The sequence below is a fragment of the Gobio gobio genome, assembly GCF_949357685.1.
Source record: "Gobio gobio genome assembly, contig: scaffold_104, whole genome shotgun sequence".
Taxonomy (NCBI): Eukaryota; Metazoa; Chordata; class Actinopteri; order Cypriniformes; family Gobionidae; genus Gobio; species Gobio gobio.
In genome coordinates, this window is record NW_027645713.1 from 2,501 (window position 1) to 20,142 (window position 17,642).

At 37.8% G+C, this 17,642-nt stretch overlaps 1 protein-coding gene across 3 annotated transcripts; it reads right to left on the reverse strand.

Annotated features, from left to right (window-relative positions):
- Positions 1-2,624: 2,624 nt before the first annotated feature.
- LOC307122388 (piwi-like protein 1) lies at positions 2,625-16,858 on the reverse strand. 3 transcript variants are annotated; one of them, XM_079846375.1, is made up of 7 exons: positions 15,661-16,858; positions 15,289-15,402; positions 15,106-15,211; positions 14,883-15,011; positions 2,954-3,067; positions 2,771-2,876; positions 2,625-2,676 (listed from the first exon to the last, which is right to left on the reverse strand). In XM_079846375.1, the coding sequence occupies exons 2-5, from the start codon at positions 15,355-15,357 to the stop codon at positions 3,060-3,062; spliced, it is 312 nt and encodes a 103-aa protein (XP_079702501.1). In that variant the 5' UTR covers positions 15,358-15,402; positions 15,661-16,858; the 3' UTR covers positions 2,625-2,676; positions 2,771-2,876; positions 2,954-3,059. The 3 variants fall into 3 exon arrangements, with proteins under 3 accessions (XP_079702501.1, XP_079702499.1, XP_079702500.1); XM_079846374.1 differs by lacking the exons at positions 2,625-2,676; positions 2,771-2,876; positions 2,954-3,067 and having other exon boundaries at positions 14,005-15,011; XM_079846373.1 differs by lacking the exons at positions 2,625-2,676; positions 2,771-2,876; positions 2,954-3,067 and having other exon boundaries at positions 14,000-15,011; positions 15,289-16,858.
- Between the last annotated feature and the right edge of the window lie 784 nt (positions 16,859-17,642).

Here is a 17,642-nt window from a genome sequence, read left to right on the forward strand (position 1 = left end):
AAAGTGGCATAGCATGCTATACTAACTATTATTTATGCTATGCATAAATAACCTGGAATAGTTAATATAGTATGCTATATTAACAATTATTATAAACATTATTTAACCAGAAAGAGGCAGAGGAACATTATTTTTTTCATAGCTTATCTTTGTGTGCTAGTGTCGGGATATATACGGTAGTGACAGTTTATGCAAATATGACATTATTTTTATGAGTTACCAATAGATCTTGAACAATTACTTTATTCTGTGTCAATTTTTACACTGTTACATTTTGAAGTACAGTATCAGGACAACCCACATGTTTGACTGGTACTGTTTACATGTTTTACTGGTACTGCCCACATGTTTTACTGGTACTGTTTATTAACTATTTATCAAGGTATTATAGTCATCTGTTGCAACTTTATAATAACCATCTAGATAATGTTTATAGACAGTTTACAAACCAACTAGTAACCCTTAAGTATTCCCAAAGTGTTAGGAATATCTGGTCCGTCTATCTATGTAATGTTTATATATGTTTTAAAAACGGTTAAAGGTTTACAAATTTTTTTTAATGATACAGTGGTGTTTTTTGCAAATGTTTTCAAATTTTATGGACAGTATATGCAACAACAGTATTTGCACTGTCTCTATGTCCATTTTGCTTGGGGCCCCCAAATTTCTTCAAACGGCCCTGTGTGTGTGTGTGTGTGTGTGTGTGTGTGTGTGTGTGTGTTAGTGTGTGTGTGTGTGTGTGTGTGTGTGTGTGATATGTAGGTTTAGGGGTAGTGTAGGGGGATAGAATGTACAGTTTGTACAGTATAAAAACTAGGGGTGTAACGATTCATCTACTACATCGATGTATCGATTTATTTTCCTATGATCTAACTACATCAATCTGTGCTCGGCAAGTTGGCCTTCCGGACGACATATATCGATCTAACATCGTTTTAAAAGGTAATCAATCGATTGTATCGATCATAGGAAATAACACATTGGATTTAAGCACGTCAGACTTTATATGGATGTTTTTTCTTAGCACTTTTAATGATAAAGGCGTTAAACGTTACTCGATTCAGTCTGCCTATCTGTGACATCATCGCAACGCACCTGCAGCAGCGCTCATTGAAATGAATGGGATCGTGTCGATTTGTCGCTGCGTGTCGCTGGCTGTGTGAACGGGGCTTGAGAAAACAAAACATAGCATGGCGCATGGCAGAGGAGAAGCCAACGAGCGAGAAATGATCAAGCCACCAGGAGAAAGAGCTACCTGTACTTTCAACCCTTGCTTGTTACCTGTGCATTCCTGACACCAGTGTGCCAGCAGAGCGAGTTTTAGTACAGCTGGCGACATAGTGAACGCACAGAGAAGTGTTCTGCGGTCAGATCATGGTGATATTTTTGAAAAAGAAATCTGTAGAGTCATTGAAGAGTAGTTGGTTACATTTTATCTTTTGTTAAATATTGTTTGTTTATTAAACTGAGAGTAGTAGCAGGTTCAGCCAGTTTATTCAATCTGAAGAAATGTTGGTTGCACTTTATTTTTGATATTAATATTGTATTTGTATTATTTTAATGTTGAAAAACAACAGCAAAAGTAGCAGGTAAACTTACTATTAATTAAACCTGAAGAGAAGTTAGTTGCACTTTATTTTTGATATTAATATTGTAATATTTTTATGTTGGAAAACAAAAGCAGAAGTAGCAGGTTAACCTACTGTTGAAATGTTGGTTGCACTTACTGTGCTTTTATTGAATATGTATTGAATATTGAAAATGAGAGCAGAAAAGGTTAACTTCCTGTTAATTCAACCTAAACTGTTGGTTGCACTTTATTCAAATAAAATTTGAATGCATTTGCCATTAATTGTTGTTTACTTGTTTGTTTATATCCATAATTAATTGATATACCGGATTCCCTTACAAGAAACAACAGGAATCTAGGAAACTTCACCTGCACTGACCAGTATCCAGATAATTATTTCAGTCACACAATTTTTGGCTAAAAAGTTACTGAATCGATTTCAAGTCACTGAATCGTTTCGGATCGTATCGTTCTAAATTAACCAATATCGTCCTTGAATCGTATCGACAACCTCAAATCGTGATACGAATCGTATCGTTGTTAAAACGAATCGTTACACCCCTACTAAATGCCTCTTCTATAAAACTGCTTGCCATTGTATTTAGGGAGCTGCAAATATAGACTAGAATGTCAAGCACTTTTCCAGCTAATCCTAAACTAACTTTTCTACACGGAATAGTAAGAAAAGCCCTCTTTGTTCTCTTTATATGTATCTGTGCAAGAGAGCTGTGAGAGAGCGAATGACACCACACAACATCTCCATGAATTTGTGCATGTAGCAATTTAATGTTTATATATTTTAAAGCACTGAATCGCTATTGAATCACGATTAATTAGATTCTTAGCATTTTAAATCGATTATTGACTGAAATCAATAATTCACGATTCAGAAATACATGTTTCAAGATCAATGTATCCGCGATGCATATTGCAAAACAGCAAAAATCAATTCATGCTCATTAACATTTTGGTGTTACCTGTTTTGCACTCTTTCACATGTTCCATGAGTTGGCGAGTGTGGACACCAGAATCATGGAAATCCCGCCTGCGTCCACCTCTCTCCCCTATCTTTACCTGCTGAAAGCCTGCAGAAATCGTGAGCATTGCTACAGGGAGATATAAAGAAAAGAGTAAGATACAGGATTTGTGAATGTTATAGTATATAATAGTGCAGTATATATTTCCACTAATTGCACTTACCTTCTTCAGACATCGCTCCAGGTGCAGGTCTCCCTCTGCCCACCAGCTGTCCTTCAGGTGCAGTGGGCATAACTGGCTTTGCAGCCTCTTGTGATAATGGTGGTTGCTGCAGAGGAATTGGAATACTAAAAAGCTTATTTCAATAAAGATATATCATATTCAACTAATTATAAATAAACTCACCGCGCCAGAAGCAGCAGGCTCCTGACCACGACCTCTGCCTCTTGATCTCTCTCTTGCTCGTCCCGTCATTTTGGTGCTTTTTCAAATTGCTTTGACTTATTCCCATTCAAAATGCTGTACACACAAGTAAAGTTAGTCGCTTATAATTTGCGTTTGAAAACTCAGTTTGGAACAAACTAGTAATGTGAAGCGTTCATAAACCAACAAAATACGTTTAATAACATGTTTTAACTCATTTCATATAGTCGGTCAAGTTGTGAGCTGACGTGGCTTCTTATCACAGAATGAGGCTGACAATGTAGTTATTGGATAGTATTCTATACAGTGATAAAGTCTACGTCAATCAGCACTGCTTTATTATTATTAAAATACCAGAGAAGGCTTGAAGAACTCAAATACACCATATCTTGATGCGGTCGTGTTTATTGTCTTCATGTTTACTCAGTCAAAGCGTTTCTATCTTTCTTTTATTCAGACTACAGCGCTAGCTAAGCTTCACATTAGGGATTTCCTGAAAACTTCCTGAATACTGAGGCAAATGTGGAGTTTCTGCTCGAAGGCGCCCTCTGGCATCCAGTATGAATTAAACTTTTTGGTAACAAATTAGATAAATAATACTTCTCTCTAAATAAATGTATATGACAATCCATATGTTTCTCTTAAATATACAGGAGTTTTTTCCCCACAGTGGATGCATAAGAGGCTCATATTTCATATTAAAGACAGACTTTAAGAAATTGATATCGCAGATAAAAAGCAGATTTTTAAAATGATTTTACAATAAATCCTTAGACCTACTCATTCCCCAGGGTATCCAAGTCAAATTTAAGACTTTTTAAGACCTTTTCAAGACCATTATGAATTAAATTTAAGACCTATATCACGCAATTAAAAAAAAAAAACCTACAAAAGGAAATGCAGAATCACAAAATTACTTGCAAAGCAAAATCATTTATTCAAATTGAACAAAGTATTAGTAAACTTGCACTTCCTCATAGCTCAATCCCAGCAGGATTAATATACAAACACACTACCGGTCAAAAGTTTGAGAACAGTAAGATTTTTTAATGTTTTTACAGAAGTCTCTTCTGCTCACCAATGCTGCATTTAGGTTATTAAAAATACAAAAAAGCTGTAATATTGTGACAGTTCTGTTGTGACTGTTCTCTATGTGAATATATATTAAAGTGTCATTTATTCCTGTGATCAAAACTGAATTTATCATCATTAATCCAGTCTTCAGTGTCACATGACAATTCACTAATCATTCTCATATGAGGATCTGATGATCAACAAACATTTATGATTATTATCAGTGTTGAACACAGTTGTGTAAAACAATTTTTTTTTAGGATTCTTTGATGGATAGAAAGTTCTAAACAACAGCATTTATCTGAAATAGAAAGTAAAAAAAGATTTCTGATGGATTGTGACTCTAAAGTCTGGAGTAATGATGCTGAAAACTCATCTTTGAATCACAGAAATATATTGCATTTTAAAATATATTGAAATATAAAATAGTTATTTAAAATTGTAAAAAAACAACAACAAAAAAACAAAAAAAAACAAACAAATGCAGCCTTGGTGAGCAGAAGAGACTTCTTCAAAAACATTTTAAAAAATCTTAAAGGTAGTGTGTGTGTGTGTGTGTGTGTGTGTGTGTGTGTGTGTGTGTGTGTGTGTGTGTGTGTGTGTGTGTGTGTGTGTGTGTGTGTGAATCATGGGCGGATCTACAGGGGGGCAAGGGGGGGCAGGTGCCCCCCCACTCTAGAGCCTTGCCCCCCCAGCTGCCCCCCTAACTTTGATGATCCAAAAACTGTACTTGTAAAAACAACCCGCCAGTATGTCCAATACATTTACCAAAAGTAAACCATTAAATGTTTTATTTTAAAACATAGATAGATTCTATGTTATTCTATGTTCTATCTATCCCCTGTTCCCTGCACCTCTTAGACAGATAGATAGATAGACAGACAGAGATAGATAGATAGATAGATAGATAGATAGATAGATAGATAGATAGATAGATAGATAGATAGACAGAGATAGATAGATAGATAGATAGATAGATAGATAGATAGATAGATAGATAGATAGATAGACAGACAGAGATAGATAGATAGATAGATAGATAGATAGATAGATAGATAGATAGATAGATAGATAGACAGACAGATAGATAGATAGATAGATAGATAGACAGACAGACAGAGATAGATAGATAGATAGATAGATAGATAGATAGATAGATAGATAGATAGATAGATAGATAGATAGATAGATAGATAGACAGAGATAGATAGATAGATAGATAGATAGATAGATAGATAGATAGATAGATAGATAGATAGATAGATAGATAGATAGATAGATAGATAGATAGATAGATAGATAGATAGAGATAGATAGACAGAGATAGATAGATAGATAGATAGATAGATAGATAGATAGATAGATAGATAGATAGATAGATAGATAGATAGATAGATAGACAGACAGACAGAGATAGATAGATAGATAGATAGATAGATAGATAGATAGATAGATAGATAGATAGATAGATAGACAGAGATAGATAGATAGATAGATAGATAGATAGATAGATAGATAGATAGATAGATAGATAGATAGACAGAGATAGATAGATAGATAGATAGATAGATAGATAGATAGATAGATAGATAGATAGATAGATAGATAGACAGATAGATAGATAGATAGATAGATAGATAGATAGATAGATACGTAATATAATAGATAGATAGATAGATAGATAGATAGATAGATAGATAGATAGATAGATAGATAGATAGACAGACAGACAGAGATAGATAGATAGATAGATAGATAGATAGATAGATAGATAGATAGATAGATAGATAGATAGATAGATAGACAGAGATAGATAGATAGATAGATAGATAGATAGATAGATAGATAGATAGATAGATAGATAGATAGATAGATAGATAGATAGATAGATAGATAGACAGAGATAGATAGATAGATAGATAGATAGATAGATAGATAGATAGATAGATAGATAGATAGATAGATAGATAGATAGATAGATAGATAGATAGATAGATAGAAGAGGTGCAGGGAACAGGGGATTCACTGGCAGGTGTTTCTGAGGCCGGAGGGGCTGTCGTCGTCGTCCACGAGGCGGGGCAGGAGTCAGAGAGCCGTCCATCGAAGGGTTTCCAGCGCCATCGCCTGGAGGAGTTCACCCGGCTGGTGGAAGGCCGGATGGCAGTGCGCTTTGGGAACCGGACTCTATCCATCTATCGGGAGGGAGAGGAGGAGCCGCCAGCGTTTGCCTGAGGCCGGAGGGGCTGTCGTCGTCGTCCACGAGGCGGGGCAGGAGTCAGAGAGCCGTCCATCGAAGGGTTTCCAGCGCCATCGCCTGCAAGAGTTCACCCGGCTGGTGGAAGGCCGGATGGCAGTGCGCTTTGGGAACCGGACTCTCTCTCTCATTGCAAATGTATATTAAAAAAAAAAAAAAAAAATGTACAGTATTCACAGCCTTTGCTCTATTCTTTGTTGAAGCACCTTTGGCACTAATTACAACGTTTTTTTGAGTTTGATGCTACAAGCTTGGCACACCTATTTTTGGGCAGTTTCTCCCATTCTTCTTTGCAGGGCCTGTCATCGGGTTGGATGGGGCGCATCGGTGCACAGCCATTTTCAGATCTCTCCAGAGATGTTCAATCGGGTCTGGGCTCTGGCTGGGCCACTCAACGACGTTCACAGAGTTGTCCCGTAGCCACTCCTTTGTTATCTTGGCTGTGTGCTTGGGGTCGTTGTCCTGTTGGAAGATGAACATTCGCCCCAGTCTGAGGTCCAGAGCGCTCTGGAGCAGGTTCTCATCAAGGATGTCTCTGTTACATCGCTGCATTCATCGTTCCCTCGATCCTGACTTGTCTCCCAGTTCCTTTATACTGCCCTACAAAGGCTAAGTGCAGTAACTACGCAAACACTGAAACTGAGAAAAATGGCTTTAAAGTTTTTACACCAGCCAGTCAAACATGTTGTGGGTAGATTAGTGGTAATGGATTCATGTATTGCCTTCTTAGGAAGAAATGTTTTATAGATAAAAACCATGACCACCGATGTGATCTTTGACCTCCAAAATGCAGATACTGCACTCTGCCTTTGAATGACCTTAAACAACTTAAACACTATTGCAAAGGCAAAGTGCAGTATCTACAAACTAAATGTGTTCATCCAACTTTTTTTCATGCTTCTTAATACATGTTTATAGTAATAATAAACTTTATATAATACAGAATTTTCATTTTCGGTTGAACTATCGCTTTAATATGGCCATACATAATTTCCTAGAATTAGAGGTTAGAGAGTAAGTTAACTTACGTATGCTTCTTCTCCCTTTAGCCTAACTTCTAAGCTTTACTCAAACATGTACATTTCCTGTTTATGCTATCTACACCCTTAAAGCTATAATTAATCATTAAAATATAATTATTATGTATTCTTAGCTAGCCTATCTGTGAAATCCAAAAAACTGATTGGCACTTTTTTTGTTTTGTTTATTAAGTAGCCTACGAAATTAGTGCGTGAAAATAGAGTACTTTCAGTACATTATGCAAGTGTACTTTTTCACCTAGTGTGCTTGCTGTCGCCCGGCTGGCGTCGCTAACTTTTAGAGTAACTTTGTCTAACTAGATAACTTTACCAGACCCAGCTAACTTTTGAAGAAGTAACCCCTGTCAATACAATTGGATTAGCTGCCTGAAACGGAGAGATGTCCGAATCAACAAACACCAACGTGATTCAATGGGATTATCATTACGTTGTCAGAGGATATTGCCTTTAATAGAGCAGCACAGGTAAATCAAAATTTGCTAGCGGCTGGCTAGTCAATGTTAACTGATTATAAAGCTGTTAGTTGCCTTACTATGAGTTTATATTTTGCTATCTTTCTTACCAGTCTTTGAATATTTGCGTTTTAACGCGAGTTCAACCATCATTTGGCTGCGGGATTGTGCCATGGTTGGCTTGTTGTTTCTGTGTGTTACGATCGGGGCAAACCGCATACAATCCCCATCGTGACGAGGCTGAAACCGCAGTATCTGCGGTGTCAAAAGCGGGGAAACAAAGCTAGAACACAGTAACATCACTTACTGCGGTTTGCCTTGGTATTGGCTTGGATTTTGTAGTTACTGCAATTTTGACACGCTCGTTTCTCTAAAACTGGACAAAATTGAACCAGCAAACTTTGTCACAAGACAGAACAGATGTCACAAAGCCCATTTCAAGTCTTAACTCAATTTTGACCAAATTTGTAGTTACTGCGCTTTGCCTTTGGACGGCAGTATACTGGTCAGTTAATCGCCGTTCTTATAGCCTACGCGCTGCCACACACACACACACAGACAAGCCCTGAAGCCAGATCGCTTTCACTTTCGTCCTCACAAAGCTTTGTCATTTGTATGTGTTTTAAGTCCTGCCAGTTTGAACATTAAAGCGATTTTAGTCCATCAGATGTGTATTATGTTGAACTAATGGCTTATATATTGTGACAAACGAACACTCAGACAGAAGCTCGCACATCACGTGAAGATCACTTGCAGAGAGCAGCGCAGAAACGCAGTGTCAACGCTGTCCTGTGACTAAAGTAAAGTCACCAAAGTAGCTTAGAAACTCAACCGTTATAGATTTGAATACCTTTGAAGTAAGTACAAACCACAGCTTCATAATGAATAGAGACGGTAAGACTAATTCACACACACAATCACTCTCTCATTAATGCATTCAAATAAATGTAATGCAGGCCTACTGTGTTCATTTATCTGATGTACAAGCAGAAATCTGCCCCATAGACAAGAACTGCTGAAAGTGAACCGTTTCCTTCAAGTATTTTAACATCACAAAGAAATGCACTTTTTCATTAGAAGGTTTTTATTTTTGGTCAAATCGTTACAGCCCTAATCTTTGTTTCATCAGACCAGAGAATTTACTTTCTCATGGTCTGAGTCCTTCAGGTGCCTTTTGGCAAACTCCAGGCGGTCTGTCATGTGCCGTCTGGCCACTCTACCACACAGGCCTGATTGGTGGAGAGCTGCAGAGATGGTTGTTCTTCTGGAAGGTTCTCCTCTCTCCACAGAGAAACGCTGGAGCTCTGTCAGAGTGACCATCGGGTTCTTGGTCACCTCCCTGACTAAGGCCCTTCTCCCCCGATCGCTCCCCCGATTTGTCCGGGCGGCCAGCTCTAGGAAGAGTCCTTGTGGTGCCAAACTTCTTCATGTATGGATGATGGAGCCCACTGTGCTCATGGGGAACTTCAATGCTGCAGAAATGTTTCTGTAACTTTCCCAAGATCTGTGCCTGAGGTCTACAGACAATTCCTTGGACTACAATTCCAATTCCTTCCTGTGGGACCTTATATAGACAGGTGGGTGCCTTTCCAAATCCTGTCTAATCAACTGAATTTACCACCAGTGGACTCCGTCCGGTCAAGCACCTGAGCTCAGTTTTGAGTGTCATGGCAAAGGCTGTGAATATTTATGTACATGTGAATTTTTAGGGCCCGAGCACCGATGGTGTGAGGACCCTATTGGATTTCGAAAGTTTATTAGGGCCCAAGCCCAAAGGGCGCAGAGCCCTATTGTTCCCCTAAGGATTATTTAGGGCTCAAGCCTGAAAGGGCGCAGAGCCCTATTGTTTTCCTTAGGATTATTATTATTAGGGCCCAAGCCCAAAGGGCGCAGAGCCCTATTGTTCCCCTAAGGATTATTCTTTTTTTTTTTTTTTTTTTTTTTTTTTCTTTTTTTTTGACTTCTCGGGTACTTTTGGGGCACTTAACATGCTCGAAAACTCTTGAAACTTCGCACAGGCGTCGGAATGCGCGGCCATCAGAGCCGGGCTGAAGCTGGTACCCGGGCGTGGCAGTGGGGCTCGACAGCGCCCCCTAAAGTGGGGTCTGAAAACTTGGTCTATATATCAAACACACTTGCACGTACATGTATGAAACTCGGTACACATATAGACCTCATTGGGCCAAACAACTTTCGTGCTCTAAGTTACGTGTCAGCCCAACAGGAAGTGAGCTGATATGGGTTGTTCTGAAAACACATGCTCTGGAATTTAATATACTCCTCCGAGGCCATTGTTTCAATCAGTGCCAAACTCGGTCAGCATAAAGTCAAGACACAGAGGATGCTAAATTGCGAGCGGATTTTTGATAACTCAAACGGTTTGGCCGTGGCGAAGCAACGAATTTATGGCGAGAAAAGGGAAACAGGAAGTGTGTAATAACTTGTGCAAACATTGAATGATTTGGATGAAACTTCAGCTGTGTGTTCGTTGTAAGAGGCCGATCACATGGATATGACTTTTGTGAGTCAAAGTTATAGTGCCACCAACTGGCAGCAGGAAGTGTGTCACTTTCAAAAATGCTTTGAATCCCCATCTTATTTGCACCCGATTGACTTCAAACTTCATCAGTATAATGTGAAAACATGACAGATAGAGACATATGAATGGATTCCTAATATTTCAAAAAATGTTGCCATGGCAACATGTCAAAGTTTAATAATGTTTTTGGCTGTTTGTGTGCCCTCCCCTCTATCACCAAAAGGGGGCAGTGTTGTATTATTTTTGAAACTCCCTTTCTCTGTATGTGTGCTTGTTAATGTGATTCATGAGGACACAAATGTGTATGATGACATGGGTATTACACTGGTATTACAACGTAGTGGTTAATGTGGACATGAACTATGACACTATATCACTACTCATACAGGACTAATTTTCTAAATGACATTTGAGTTACAATTCTTTTCACCTGACAGCCGTGATTTCATGTACTCATTCAGACAGAACTCTTTTTTAAAAACAGAGGAGTGTGAGTGTGTTTTCTATACATGTGCTTTACAGAAGGTCATGTGCTGTGTTTGCAAAGATCACTTTTGACACATTTGTCTTTAAATTCATTATTTACTGACATAGTTCAAATTTATAAAAAAAAAAAAATTCACATTATTTTCTACAAGTGTCTGTTTATAAGTGTCTTTTTTCACAGAAAGTTAGTTTGTTTGAACGTGAATATTTGTATAATTCAGGGTCTGAGTTTTTACGTTCTCCTCGTAGGCGATTTATTCAATCTCCACCAAACTCGGTCAACGTGAAACGGAAGCTTAACGCATTAAAAATATTTAACGCAAATAACGCAGCGTCCGTTTTTATATCCATTTTTGCTTAGCGTTACATGATCACCACACTCCTATTCATGTAAATGCTTCCAAGCGCGACAAGACATAAGAGAGCGCGCTGTATGCCAGTGTCCTGTGTGTGTGTGTGTGTGTGTGTGTGTGTATGTGTCAGTGTCCTGTCTGTGTGTGTGTGTGTGTGTGTGTGTGTGTGTGTGTGTGTGTGCTTGTTTATGTGATTTATGAGGACACAAATTTGTATAATGACATGGGTATTACACTGGTATTACAACATCAAGGTGGTTTATGAGGACATTTCAAATGTCCCCGTAAATCAAATCACTTTAAAAACATATTAAACAATGTTTTATTAAAAATGTAAAAATGCAGAATGTCTCCTGTGAGGGTTAGGTTTAGGGGCAGGGGCAGTGTAGGGGGATAGAATATACAGTTTATACAGTATAAAAACCATTACGCCTATGGAGAGTCCTCATAATGCTGTTGCACCAACATGTGTGTGTGTGTGTGTGTGTGTGTGTGTGTGTGTGTCAGTGTCCTGTCTGTGTGGATGCGTCTCATGTCAGCTAATCAAGGGACACTGACACACACACACACACACACACACACACACACACACACACACACACATACACACCAGGCCCGTCGCGACAAGGCAGGCAAACCAAGCAATTGCTTGGGGCCTCGAGCTGGCCTGGGGCCCCAAGACAGCGACAGGTTAAGAATAAAATGAAACGACAAACTGTGTGAGCGCCCCATTGATAGTCAATGCAGTAAAGTGCAATGACACTGTTATCGGGATCCCCCTTAAGGGGCCCCTCTCAGAAGTCGCTGACAGCAGCCAGCCAACCACGCGATCTCTGCTGCGGCAAAATACAAAACATCCTCGGATTTGAAGCGGAATTTTATGCTTCAGGAAGCCAGAAAAGAAAATAGAGAAAGGAAGAGGAGGATAAGAAAAAAAACAAGATAGTGGTATGTGATAAATTACACTGGATAAAATAGCTCTACTTGTCTTGTACAAAAAAAGTGTAAGTTTGCAGCAGGTAGGCTAGCAAAAATATGTTTATGTTAGCTATCGTTACCTGCCTGACGGCAAATGCTGCTTGTAACGAACAGTTAGAGCAACTTTTTTTTTTCGAACAGACGAAATTACATGAGATTGCTATAGCTTTGTAATATGTTTTGATGAAAGTGGCATAGCATGCTATACTAACTATTATTTATGCTATGCATAAATAACCTGGAATAGTTAATATAGTATGCTATATTAACAATTATTATAAACATTATTTAACCAGAAAGAGGCAGAGGAACATTATTTTTTTCATAGCTTATCTTTGTGTGCTAGTGTCGGGATATATACGGTAGTGACAGTTTATGCAAATATGACATTATTTTTATGAGTTACCAATAGATCTTGAACAATTACTTTATTCTGTGTCAATTTTTACACTGTTACATTTTGAAGTACAGTATCAGGACAACCCACATGTTTGACTGGTACTGTTTACATGTTTTACTGGTACTGCCCACATGTTTTACTGGTACTGTTTATTAACTATTTATCAAGGTATTATAGTCATCTGTTGCAACTTTATAATAACCATCTAGATAATGTTTATAGACAGTTTACAAACCAACTAGTAACCCTTAAGTATTCCCAAAGTGTTAGGAATATCTGGTCCGTCTATCTATGTAATGTTTATATATGTTTTAAAAACGGTTAAAGGTTTACAAATTTTTTTTAATGATACAGTGGTGTTTTTTGCAAATGTTTTCAAATTTTATGGACAGTATATGCAACAACAGTATTTGCACTGTCTCTATGTCCATTTTGCTTGGGGCCCCCAAATTTCTTCAAACGGCCCTGTGTGTGTGTGTGTGTGTGTGTGTGTGTGTGTGTGTGTGTGTTAGTGTGTGTGTGTGTGTGTGTGTGTGTGTGTGATATGTAGGTTTAGGGGTAGTGTAGGGGGATAGAATGTACAGTTTGTACAGTATAAAAACTAGGGGTGTAACGATTCATCTACTACATCGATGTATCGATTTATTTTCCTATGATCTAACTACATCAATCTGTGCTCGGCAAGTTGGCCTTCCGGACGACATATATCGATCTAACATCGTTTTAAAAGGTAATCAATCGATTGTATCGATCATAGGAAATAACACATTGGATTTAAGCACGTCAGACTTTATATGGATGTTTTTTCTTAGCACTTTTAATGATAAAGGCGTTAAACGTTACTCGATTCAGTCTGCCTATCTGTGACATCATCGCAACGCACCTGCAGCAGCGCTCATTGAAATGAATGGGATCGTGTCGCTTTGTCGCTGCGTGTCGCTGGCGGTGTGAACGGGGCTTGAGAAAACAAAACATAGCATGGCGCATGGCAGAGGAGAAGCCAACGAGCGAGAAATTATCAAGCCACCAGGAGAAAGAGCTACCTGTACTTTCAACCCTTGCTTGTTACCTGTGCATTCCTGACACCAGTGTGCCAGCAGAGCGAGTTTTAGTACAGCTGGCGACATAGTGAACGCACAGAGAAGTGTTCTGCGGTCAGATCATGGTGATATTTTTGAAAAAGAAATCTGTAGAGTCATTGAAGAGTAGTTGGTTACATTTTATCTTTTGTTAAATATTGTTTGTTTATTAAACTGAGAGTAGTAGCAGGTTCAGCCAGTTTATTCAATCTGAAGAAATGTTGGTTGCACTTTATTTTTGATATTAATATTGTATTTGTATTATTTTAATGTTGAAAAACAACAGCAAAAGTAGCAGGTAAACTTACTATTAATTAAACCTGAAGAGAAGTTAGTTGCACTTTATTTTTGATATTAATATTGTTATATTTTTATGTTGGAAAACAAAAGCAGAAGTAGCAGGTTAACCTACTGTTGAAATGTTGGTTGCACTTACTGTGCTTTTATTGAATATGTATTGAATATTGAAAATGAGAGCAGAAAAGGTTAACTTCCTGTTAATTCAACCTAAACTGTTGGTTGCACTTTATTCAAATAAAATTTGAATGCATTTGCCATTAATTGTTGTTTACTTGTTTGTTTATATCCATAATTAATTGATATACCGGATTCCCTTACAAGAAACAACAGGAATCTAGGAAACTTCACCTGCACTGACCAGTATCCAGATAATTATTTCAGTCACACAATTTTTGGCTAAAAAGTTACTGAATCGATTTCAAGTCACTGAATCGTTTCGGATCGTATCGTTCTAAATTAACCAATATCGTCCTTGAATCGTATCGACAACCTCAAATCGTGATACGAATCGTATCGTTGTTAAAACGAATCGTTACACCCCTACTAAATGCCTCTTCTATAAAACTGCTTGCCATTGTATTTAGGGAGCTGCAAATATAGACTAGAATGTCAAGCACTTTTCCAGCTAATCCTAAACTAACTTTTCTACACGGAATAGTAAGAAAAGCCCTCTTTGTTCTCTTTATATGTATCTGTGCAAGAGAGCTGTGAGAGAGCGAATGACACCACACAACATCTCCATGAATTTGTGCATGTAGCAATTTAATGTTTATATATTTTAAAGCACTGAATCGCTATTGAATCACGATTAATTAGATTCTTAGCATTTTAAATCGATTATTGACTGAAATCAATAATTCACGATTCAGAAATACATGTTTCAAGATCAATGTATCCGCGATGCATATTGCAAAACAGCAAAAATCAATTCATGCTCATTAACATTTTGGTGTTACCTGTTTTGCACTCTTTCACATGTTCCATGAGTTGGCGAGTGTGGACACCAGAATCATGGAAATCCCGCCTGCGCCCACCTCTCTCCCCTATCTTTACCTGCTGAAAGCCTGCAGAAATCGTGAGCATTGCTACAGGGAGATATAAAGAAAAGAGTAAGATACAGGATTTGTGAATGTTATAGTATATAATAGTGCAGTATATATTTCCACTAATTGCACTTACCTTCTTCAGACATCGCTCCAGGTGCAGGTCTCCCTCTGCCCACCAGCTGTCCTTCAGGTGCAGTGGGCATAACTGGCTTTGCAGCCTCTTGTGATAATGGTGGTTGCTGCAGAGGAATTGGAATACTAAAAAGCTTATTTCAATAAAGATATATCATATTCAACTAATTATAAATAAACTCACCGCGCCAGAAGCAGCAGGCTCCTGACCACGACCTCTGCCTCTTGATCTCTCTCTTGCTCGTCCCGTCATTTTGGTGCTTTTTCAAATTGCTTTGACTTATTCCCATTCAAAATGCTGTACACACAAGTAAAGTTAGTCGCTTATAATTTGCGTTTGAAAACTCAGTTTGGAACAAACTAGTAATGTGAAGCGTTCATAAACCAACAAAATACGTTTAATAACATGTTTTAACTCATTTCATATAGTCGGTCAAGTTGTGAGCTGACGTGGCTTCTTATCACAGAATGAGGCTGACAATGTAGTTATTGGATAGTATTCTATACAGTGATAAAGTCTACGTCAATCAGCACTGCTTTATTATTATTAAAATACCAGAGAAGGCTTGAAGAACTCAAATACACCATATCTTGATGCGGTCGTGTTTATTGTCTTCATGTTTACTCAGTCAAAGCGTTTCTATCTTTCTTTTATTCAGACTACAGCGCTAGCTAAGCTTCACATTAGGGATTTCCTGAAAACTTCCTGAATACTGAGGCAAATGTGGAGTTTCTGCTCGAAGGCGCCCTCTGGCATCCAGTATGAATTAAACTTTTTGGTAACAAATTAGATAAATAATACTTCTCTCTAAATAAATGTATATGACAATCCATATGTTTCTCTTAAATATACAGGAGTTTTTTCCCCACAGTGGATGCATAAGAGGCTCATATTTCATATTAAAGACAGACTTTAAGAAATTGATATCGCAGATAAAAAGCAGATTTTTAAAATGATTTTACAATAAATCCTTAGACCTACTCATTCCCCAGGGTATCCAAGTCAAATTTAAGACTTTTTAAGACCTTTTCAAGACCATTATGAATTAAATTTAAGACCTATATCACGCAATTAAAAAAAAAAAACCTACAAAAGGAAATGCAGAATCACAAAATTACTTGCAAAGCAAAATCATTTATTCAAATTGAACAAAGTATTAGTAAACTTGCACTTCCTCATAGCTCAATCCCAGCAGGATTAATATACAAACACACTACCGGTCAAAAGTTTGAGAACAGTAAGATTTTTTAATGTTTTTACAGAAGTCTCTTCTGCTCACCAATGCTGCATTTAGGTTATTAAAAATACAAAAAAGCTGTAATATTGTGACAGTTCTGTTGTGACTGTTCTCTATGTGAATATATATTAAAGTGTCATTTATTCCTGTGATCAAAACTGAATTTATCATCATTAATCCAGTCTTCAGTGTCACATGACAATTCACTAATCATTCTCATATGAGGATCTGATGATCAACAAACATTTATGATTATTATCAGTGTTGAACACAGTTGTGTAAAACAATTTTTTTTTAGGATTCTTTGATGGATAGAAAGTTCTAAACAACAGCATTTATCTGAAATAGAAAGTAAAAAAAGATTTCTGATGGATTGTGACTCTAAAGTCTGGAGTAATGATGCTGAAAACTCATCTTTGAATCACAGAAATATATTGCATTTTAAAATATATTGAAATATAAAATAGTTATTTAAAATTGTAAAAAAACAACAACAAAAAAACAAAAAAAAACAAACAAATGCAGCCTTGGTGAGCAGAAGAGACTTCTTCAAAAACATTTTAAAAAATCTTAAAGGTAGTGTGTGTGTGTGTGTGTGTGTGTGTGTGTGTGTGTGTGTGTGTGTGTGTGTGTGTGTGTGTGTGTGTGTGTGTGTGTGTGAATCATGGGCGGATCTACAGGGGGGCAAGGGGGGGCAGGTGCCCCCCCACTCTAGAGCCTTGCCCCCCCAGCTGCCCCCCTAACTTTGATGATCCAAAAACTGTACTTGTAAAAACAACCCGCCAGTATGTCCAATACATTTACCAAAAGTAAACCATTAAATGTTTTATTTTAAATGTATTAAAATTAAAATACCCCTCCCCCGCCCCTCAAATACTTAGCTAAGTCCCTGATTCAAACGTGCAGAGCGGCGTTCGCTCAGTCTGGCTCGCGTCATTTTTTCCCCCAAACCAGTTAAGCGCAAACCACGCCCCTTACGCCAAAACCACGCCCCTTACGCCAAAACCACGCCCCTTACGCCAAAACCACGCCCCGCAGCATTGACTCCCGTCTATGACTCGATTTCATTGGTCAACTCTGTCACAGCGCTTTTTTTTTTTTGTCACAGCGCTGATTGCTGAAACACAAAACGGATGCTCGCGTTTGTGTACTAAAATAAAAGTATCCCTTTTATTTTCTATTTATTCACTTATTTGTGTGAAATGTTTTCAAAATCGTATTTATTTTGGACACTCGTTAACACTAGCAACTGCACAAAAAAGGCACTTCTTTTTTTGCAATATTTTCATTCATCTTACGC

Coding starts and splice junctions, on each gene's coding strand:
- LOC307122388 (XM_079846373.1), bottom strand. CDS start 15,357: ATGACGGGACGAGCAAGAGAGAGATCAAGAGGCAGAGGTCGTGGTCAG. Junction 15,212..15,288: donor AGCCTGCTGCTTCTGGCGCG/GTGAGTTTATTT, acceptor ATTCCTCTGCAG/CAACCACCATTATCACAAGA. Junction 15,012..15,105: donor TGGAGCGATGTCTGAAGAAG/GTAAGTGCAATT, acceptor ATCTCCCTGTAG/CAATGCTCACGATTTCTGCA.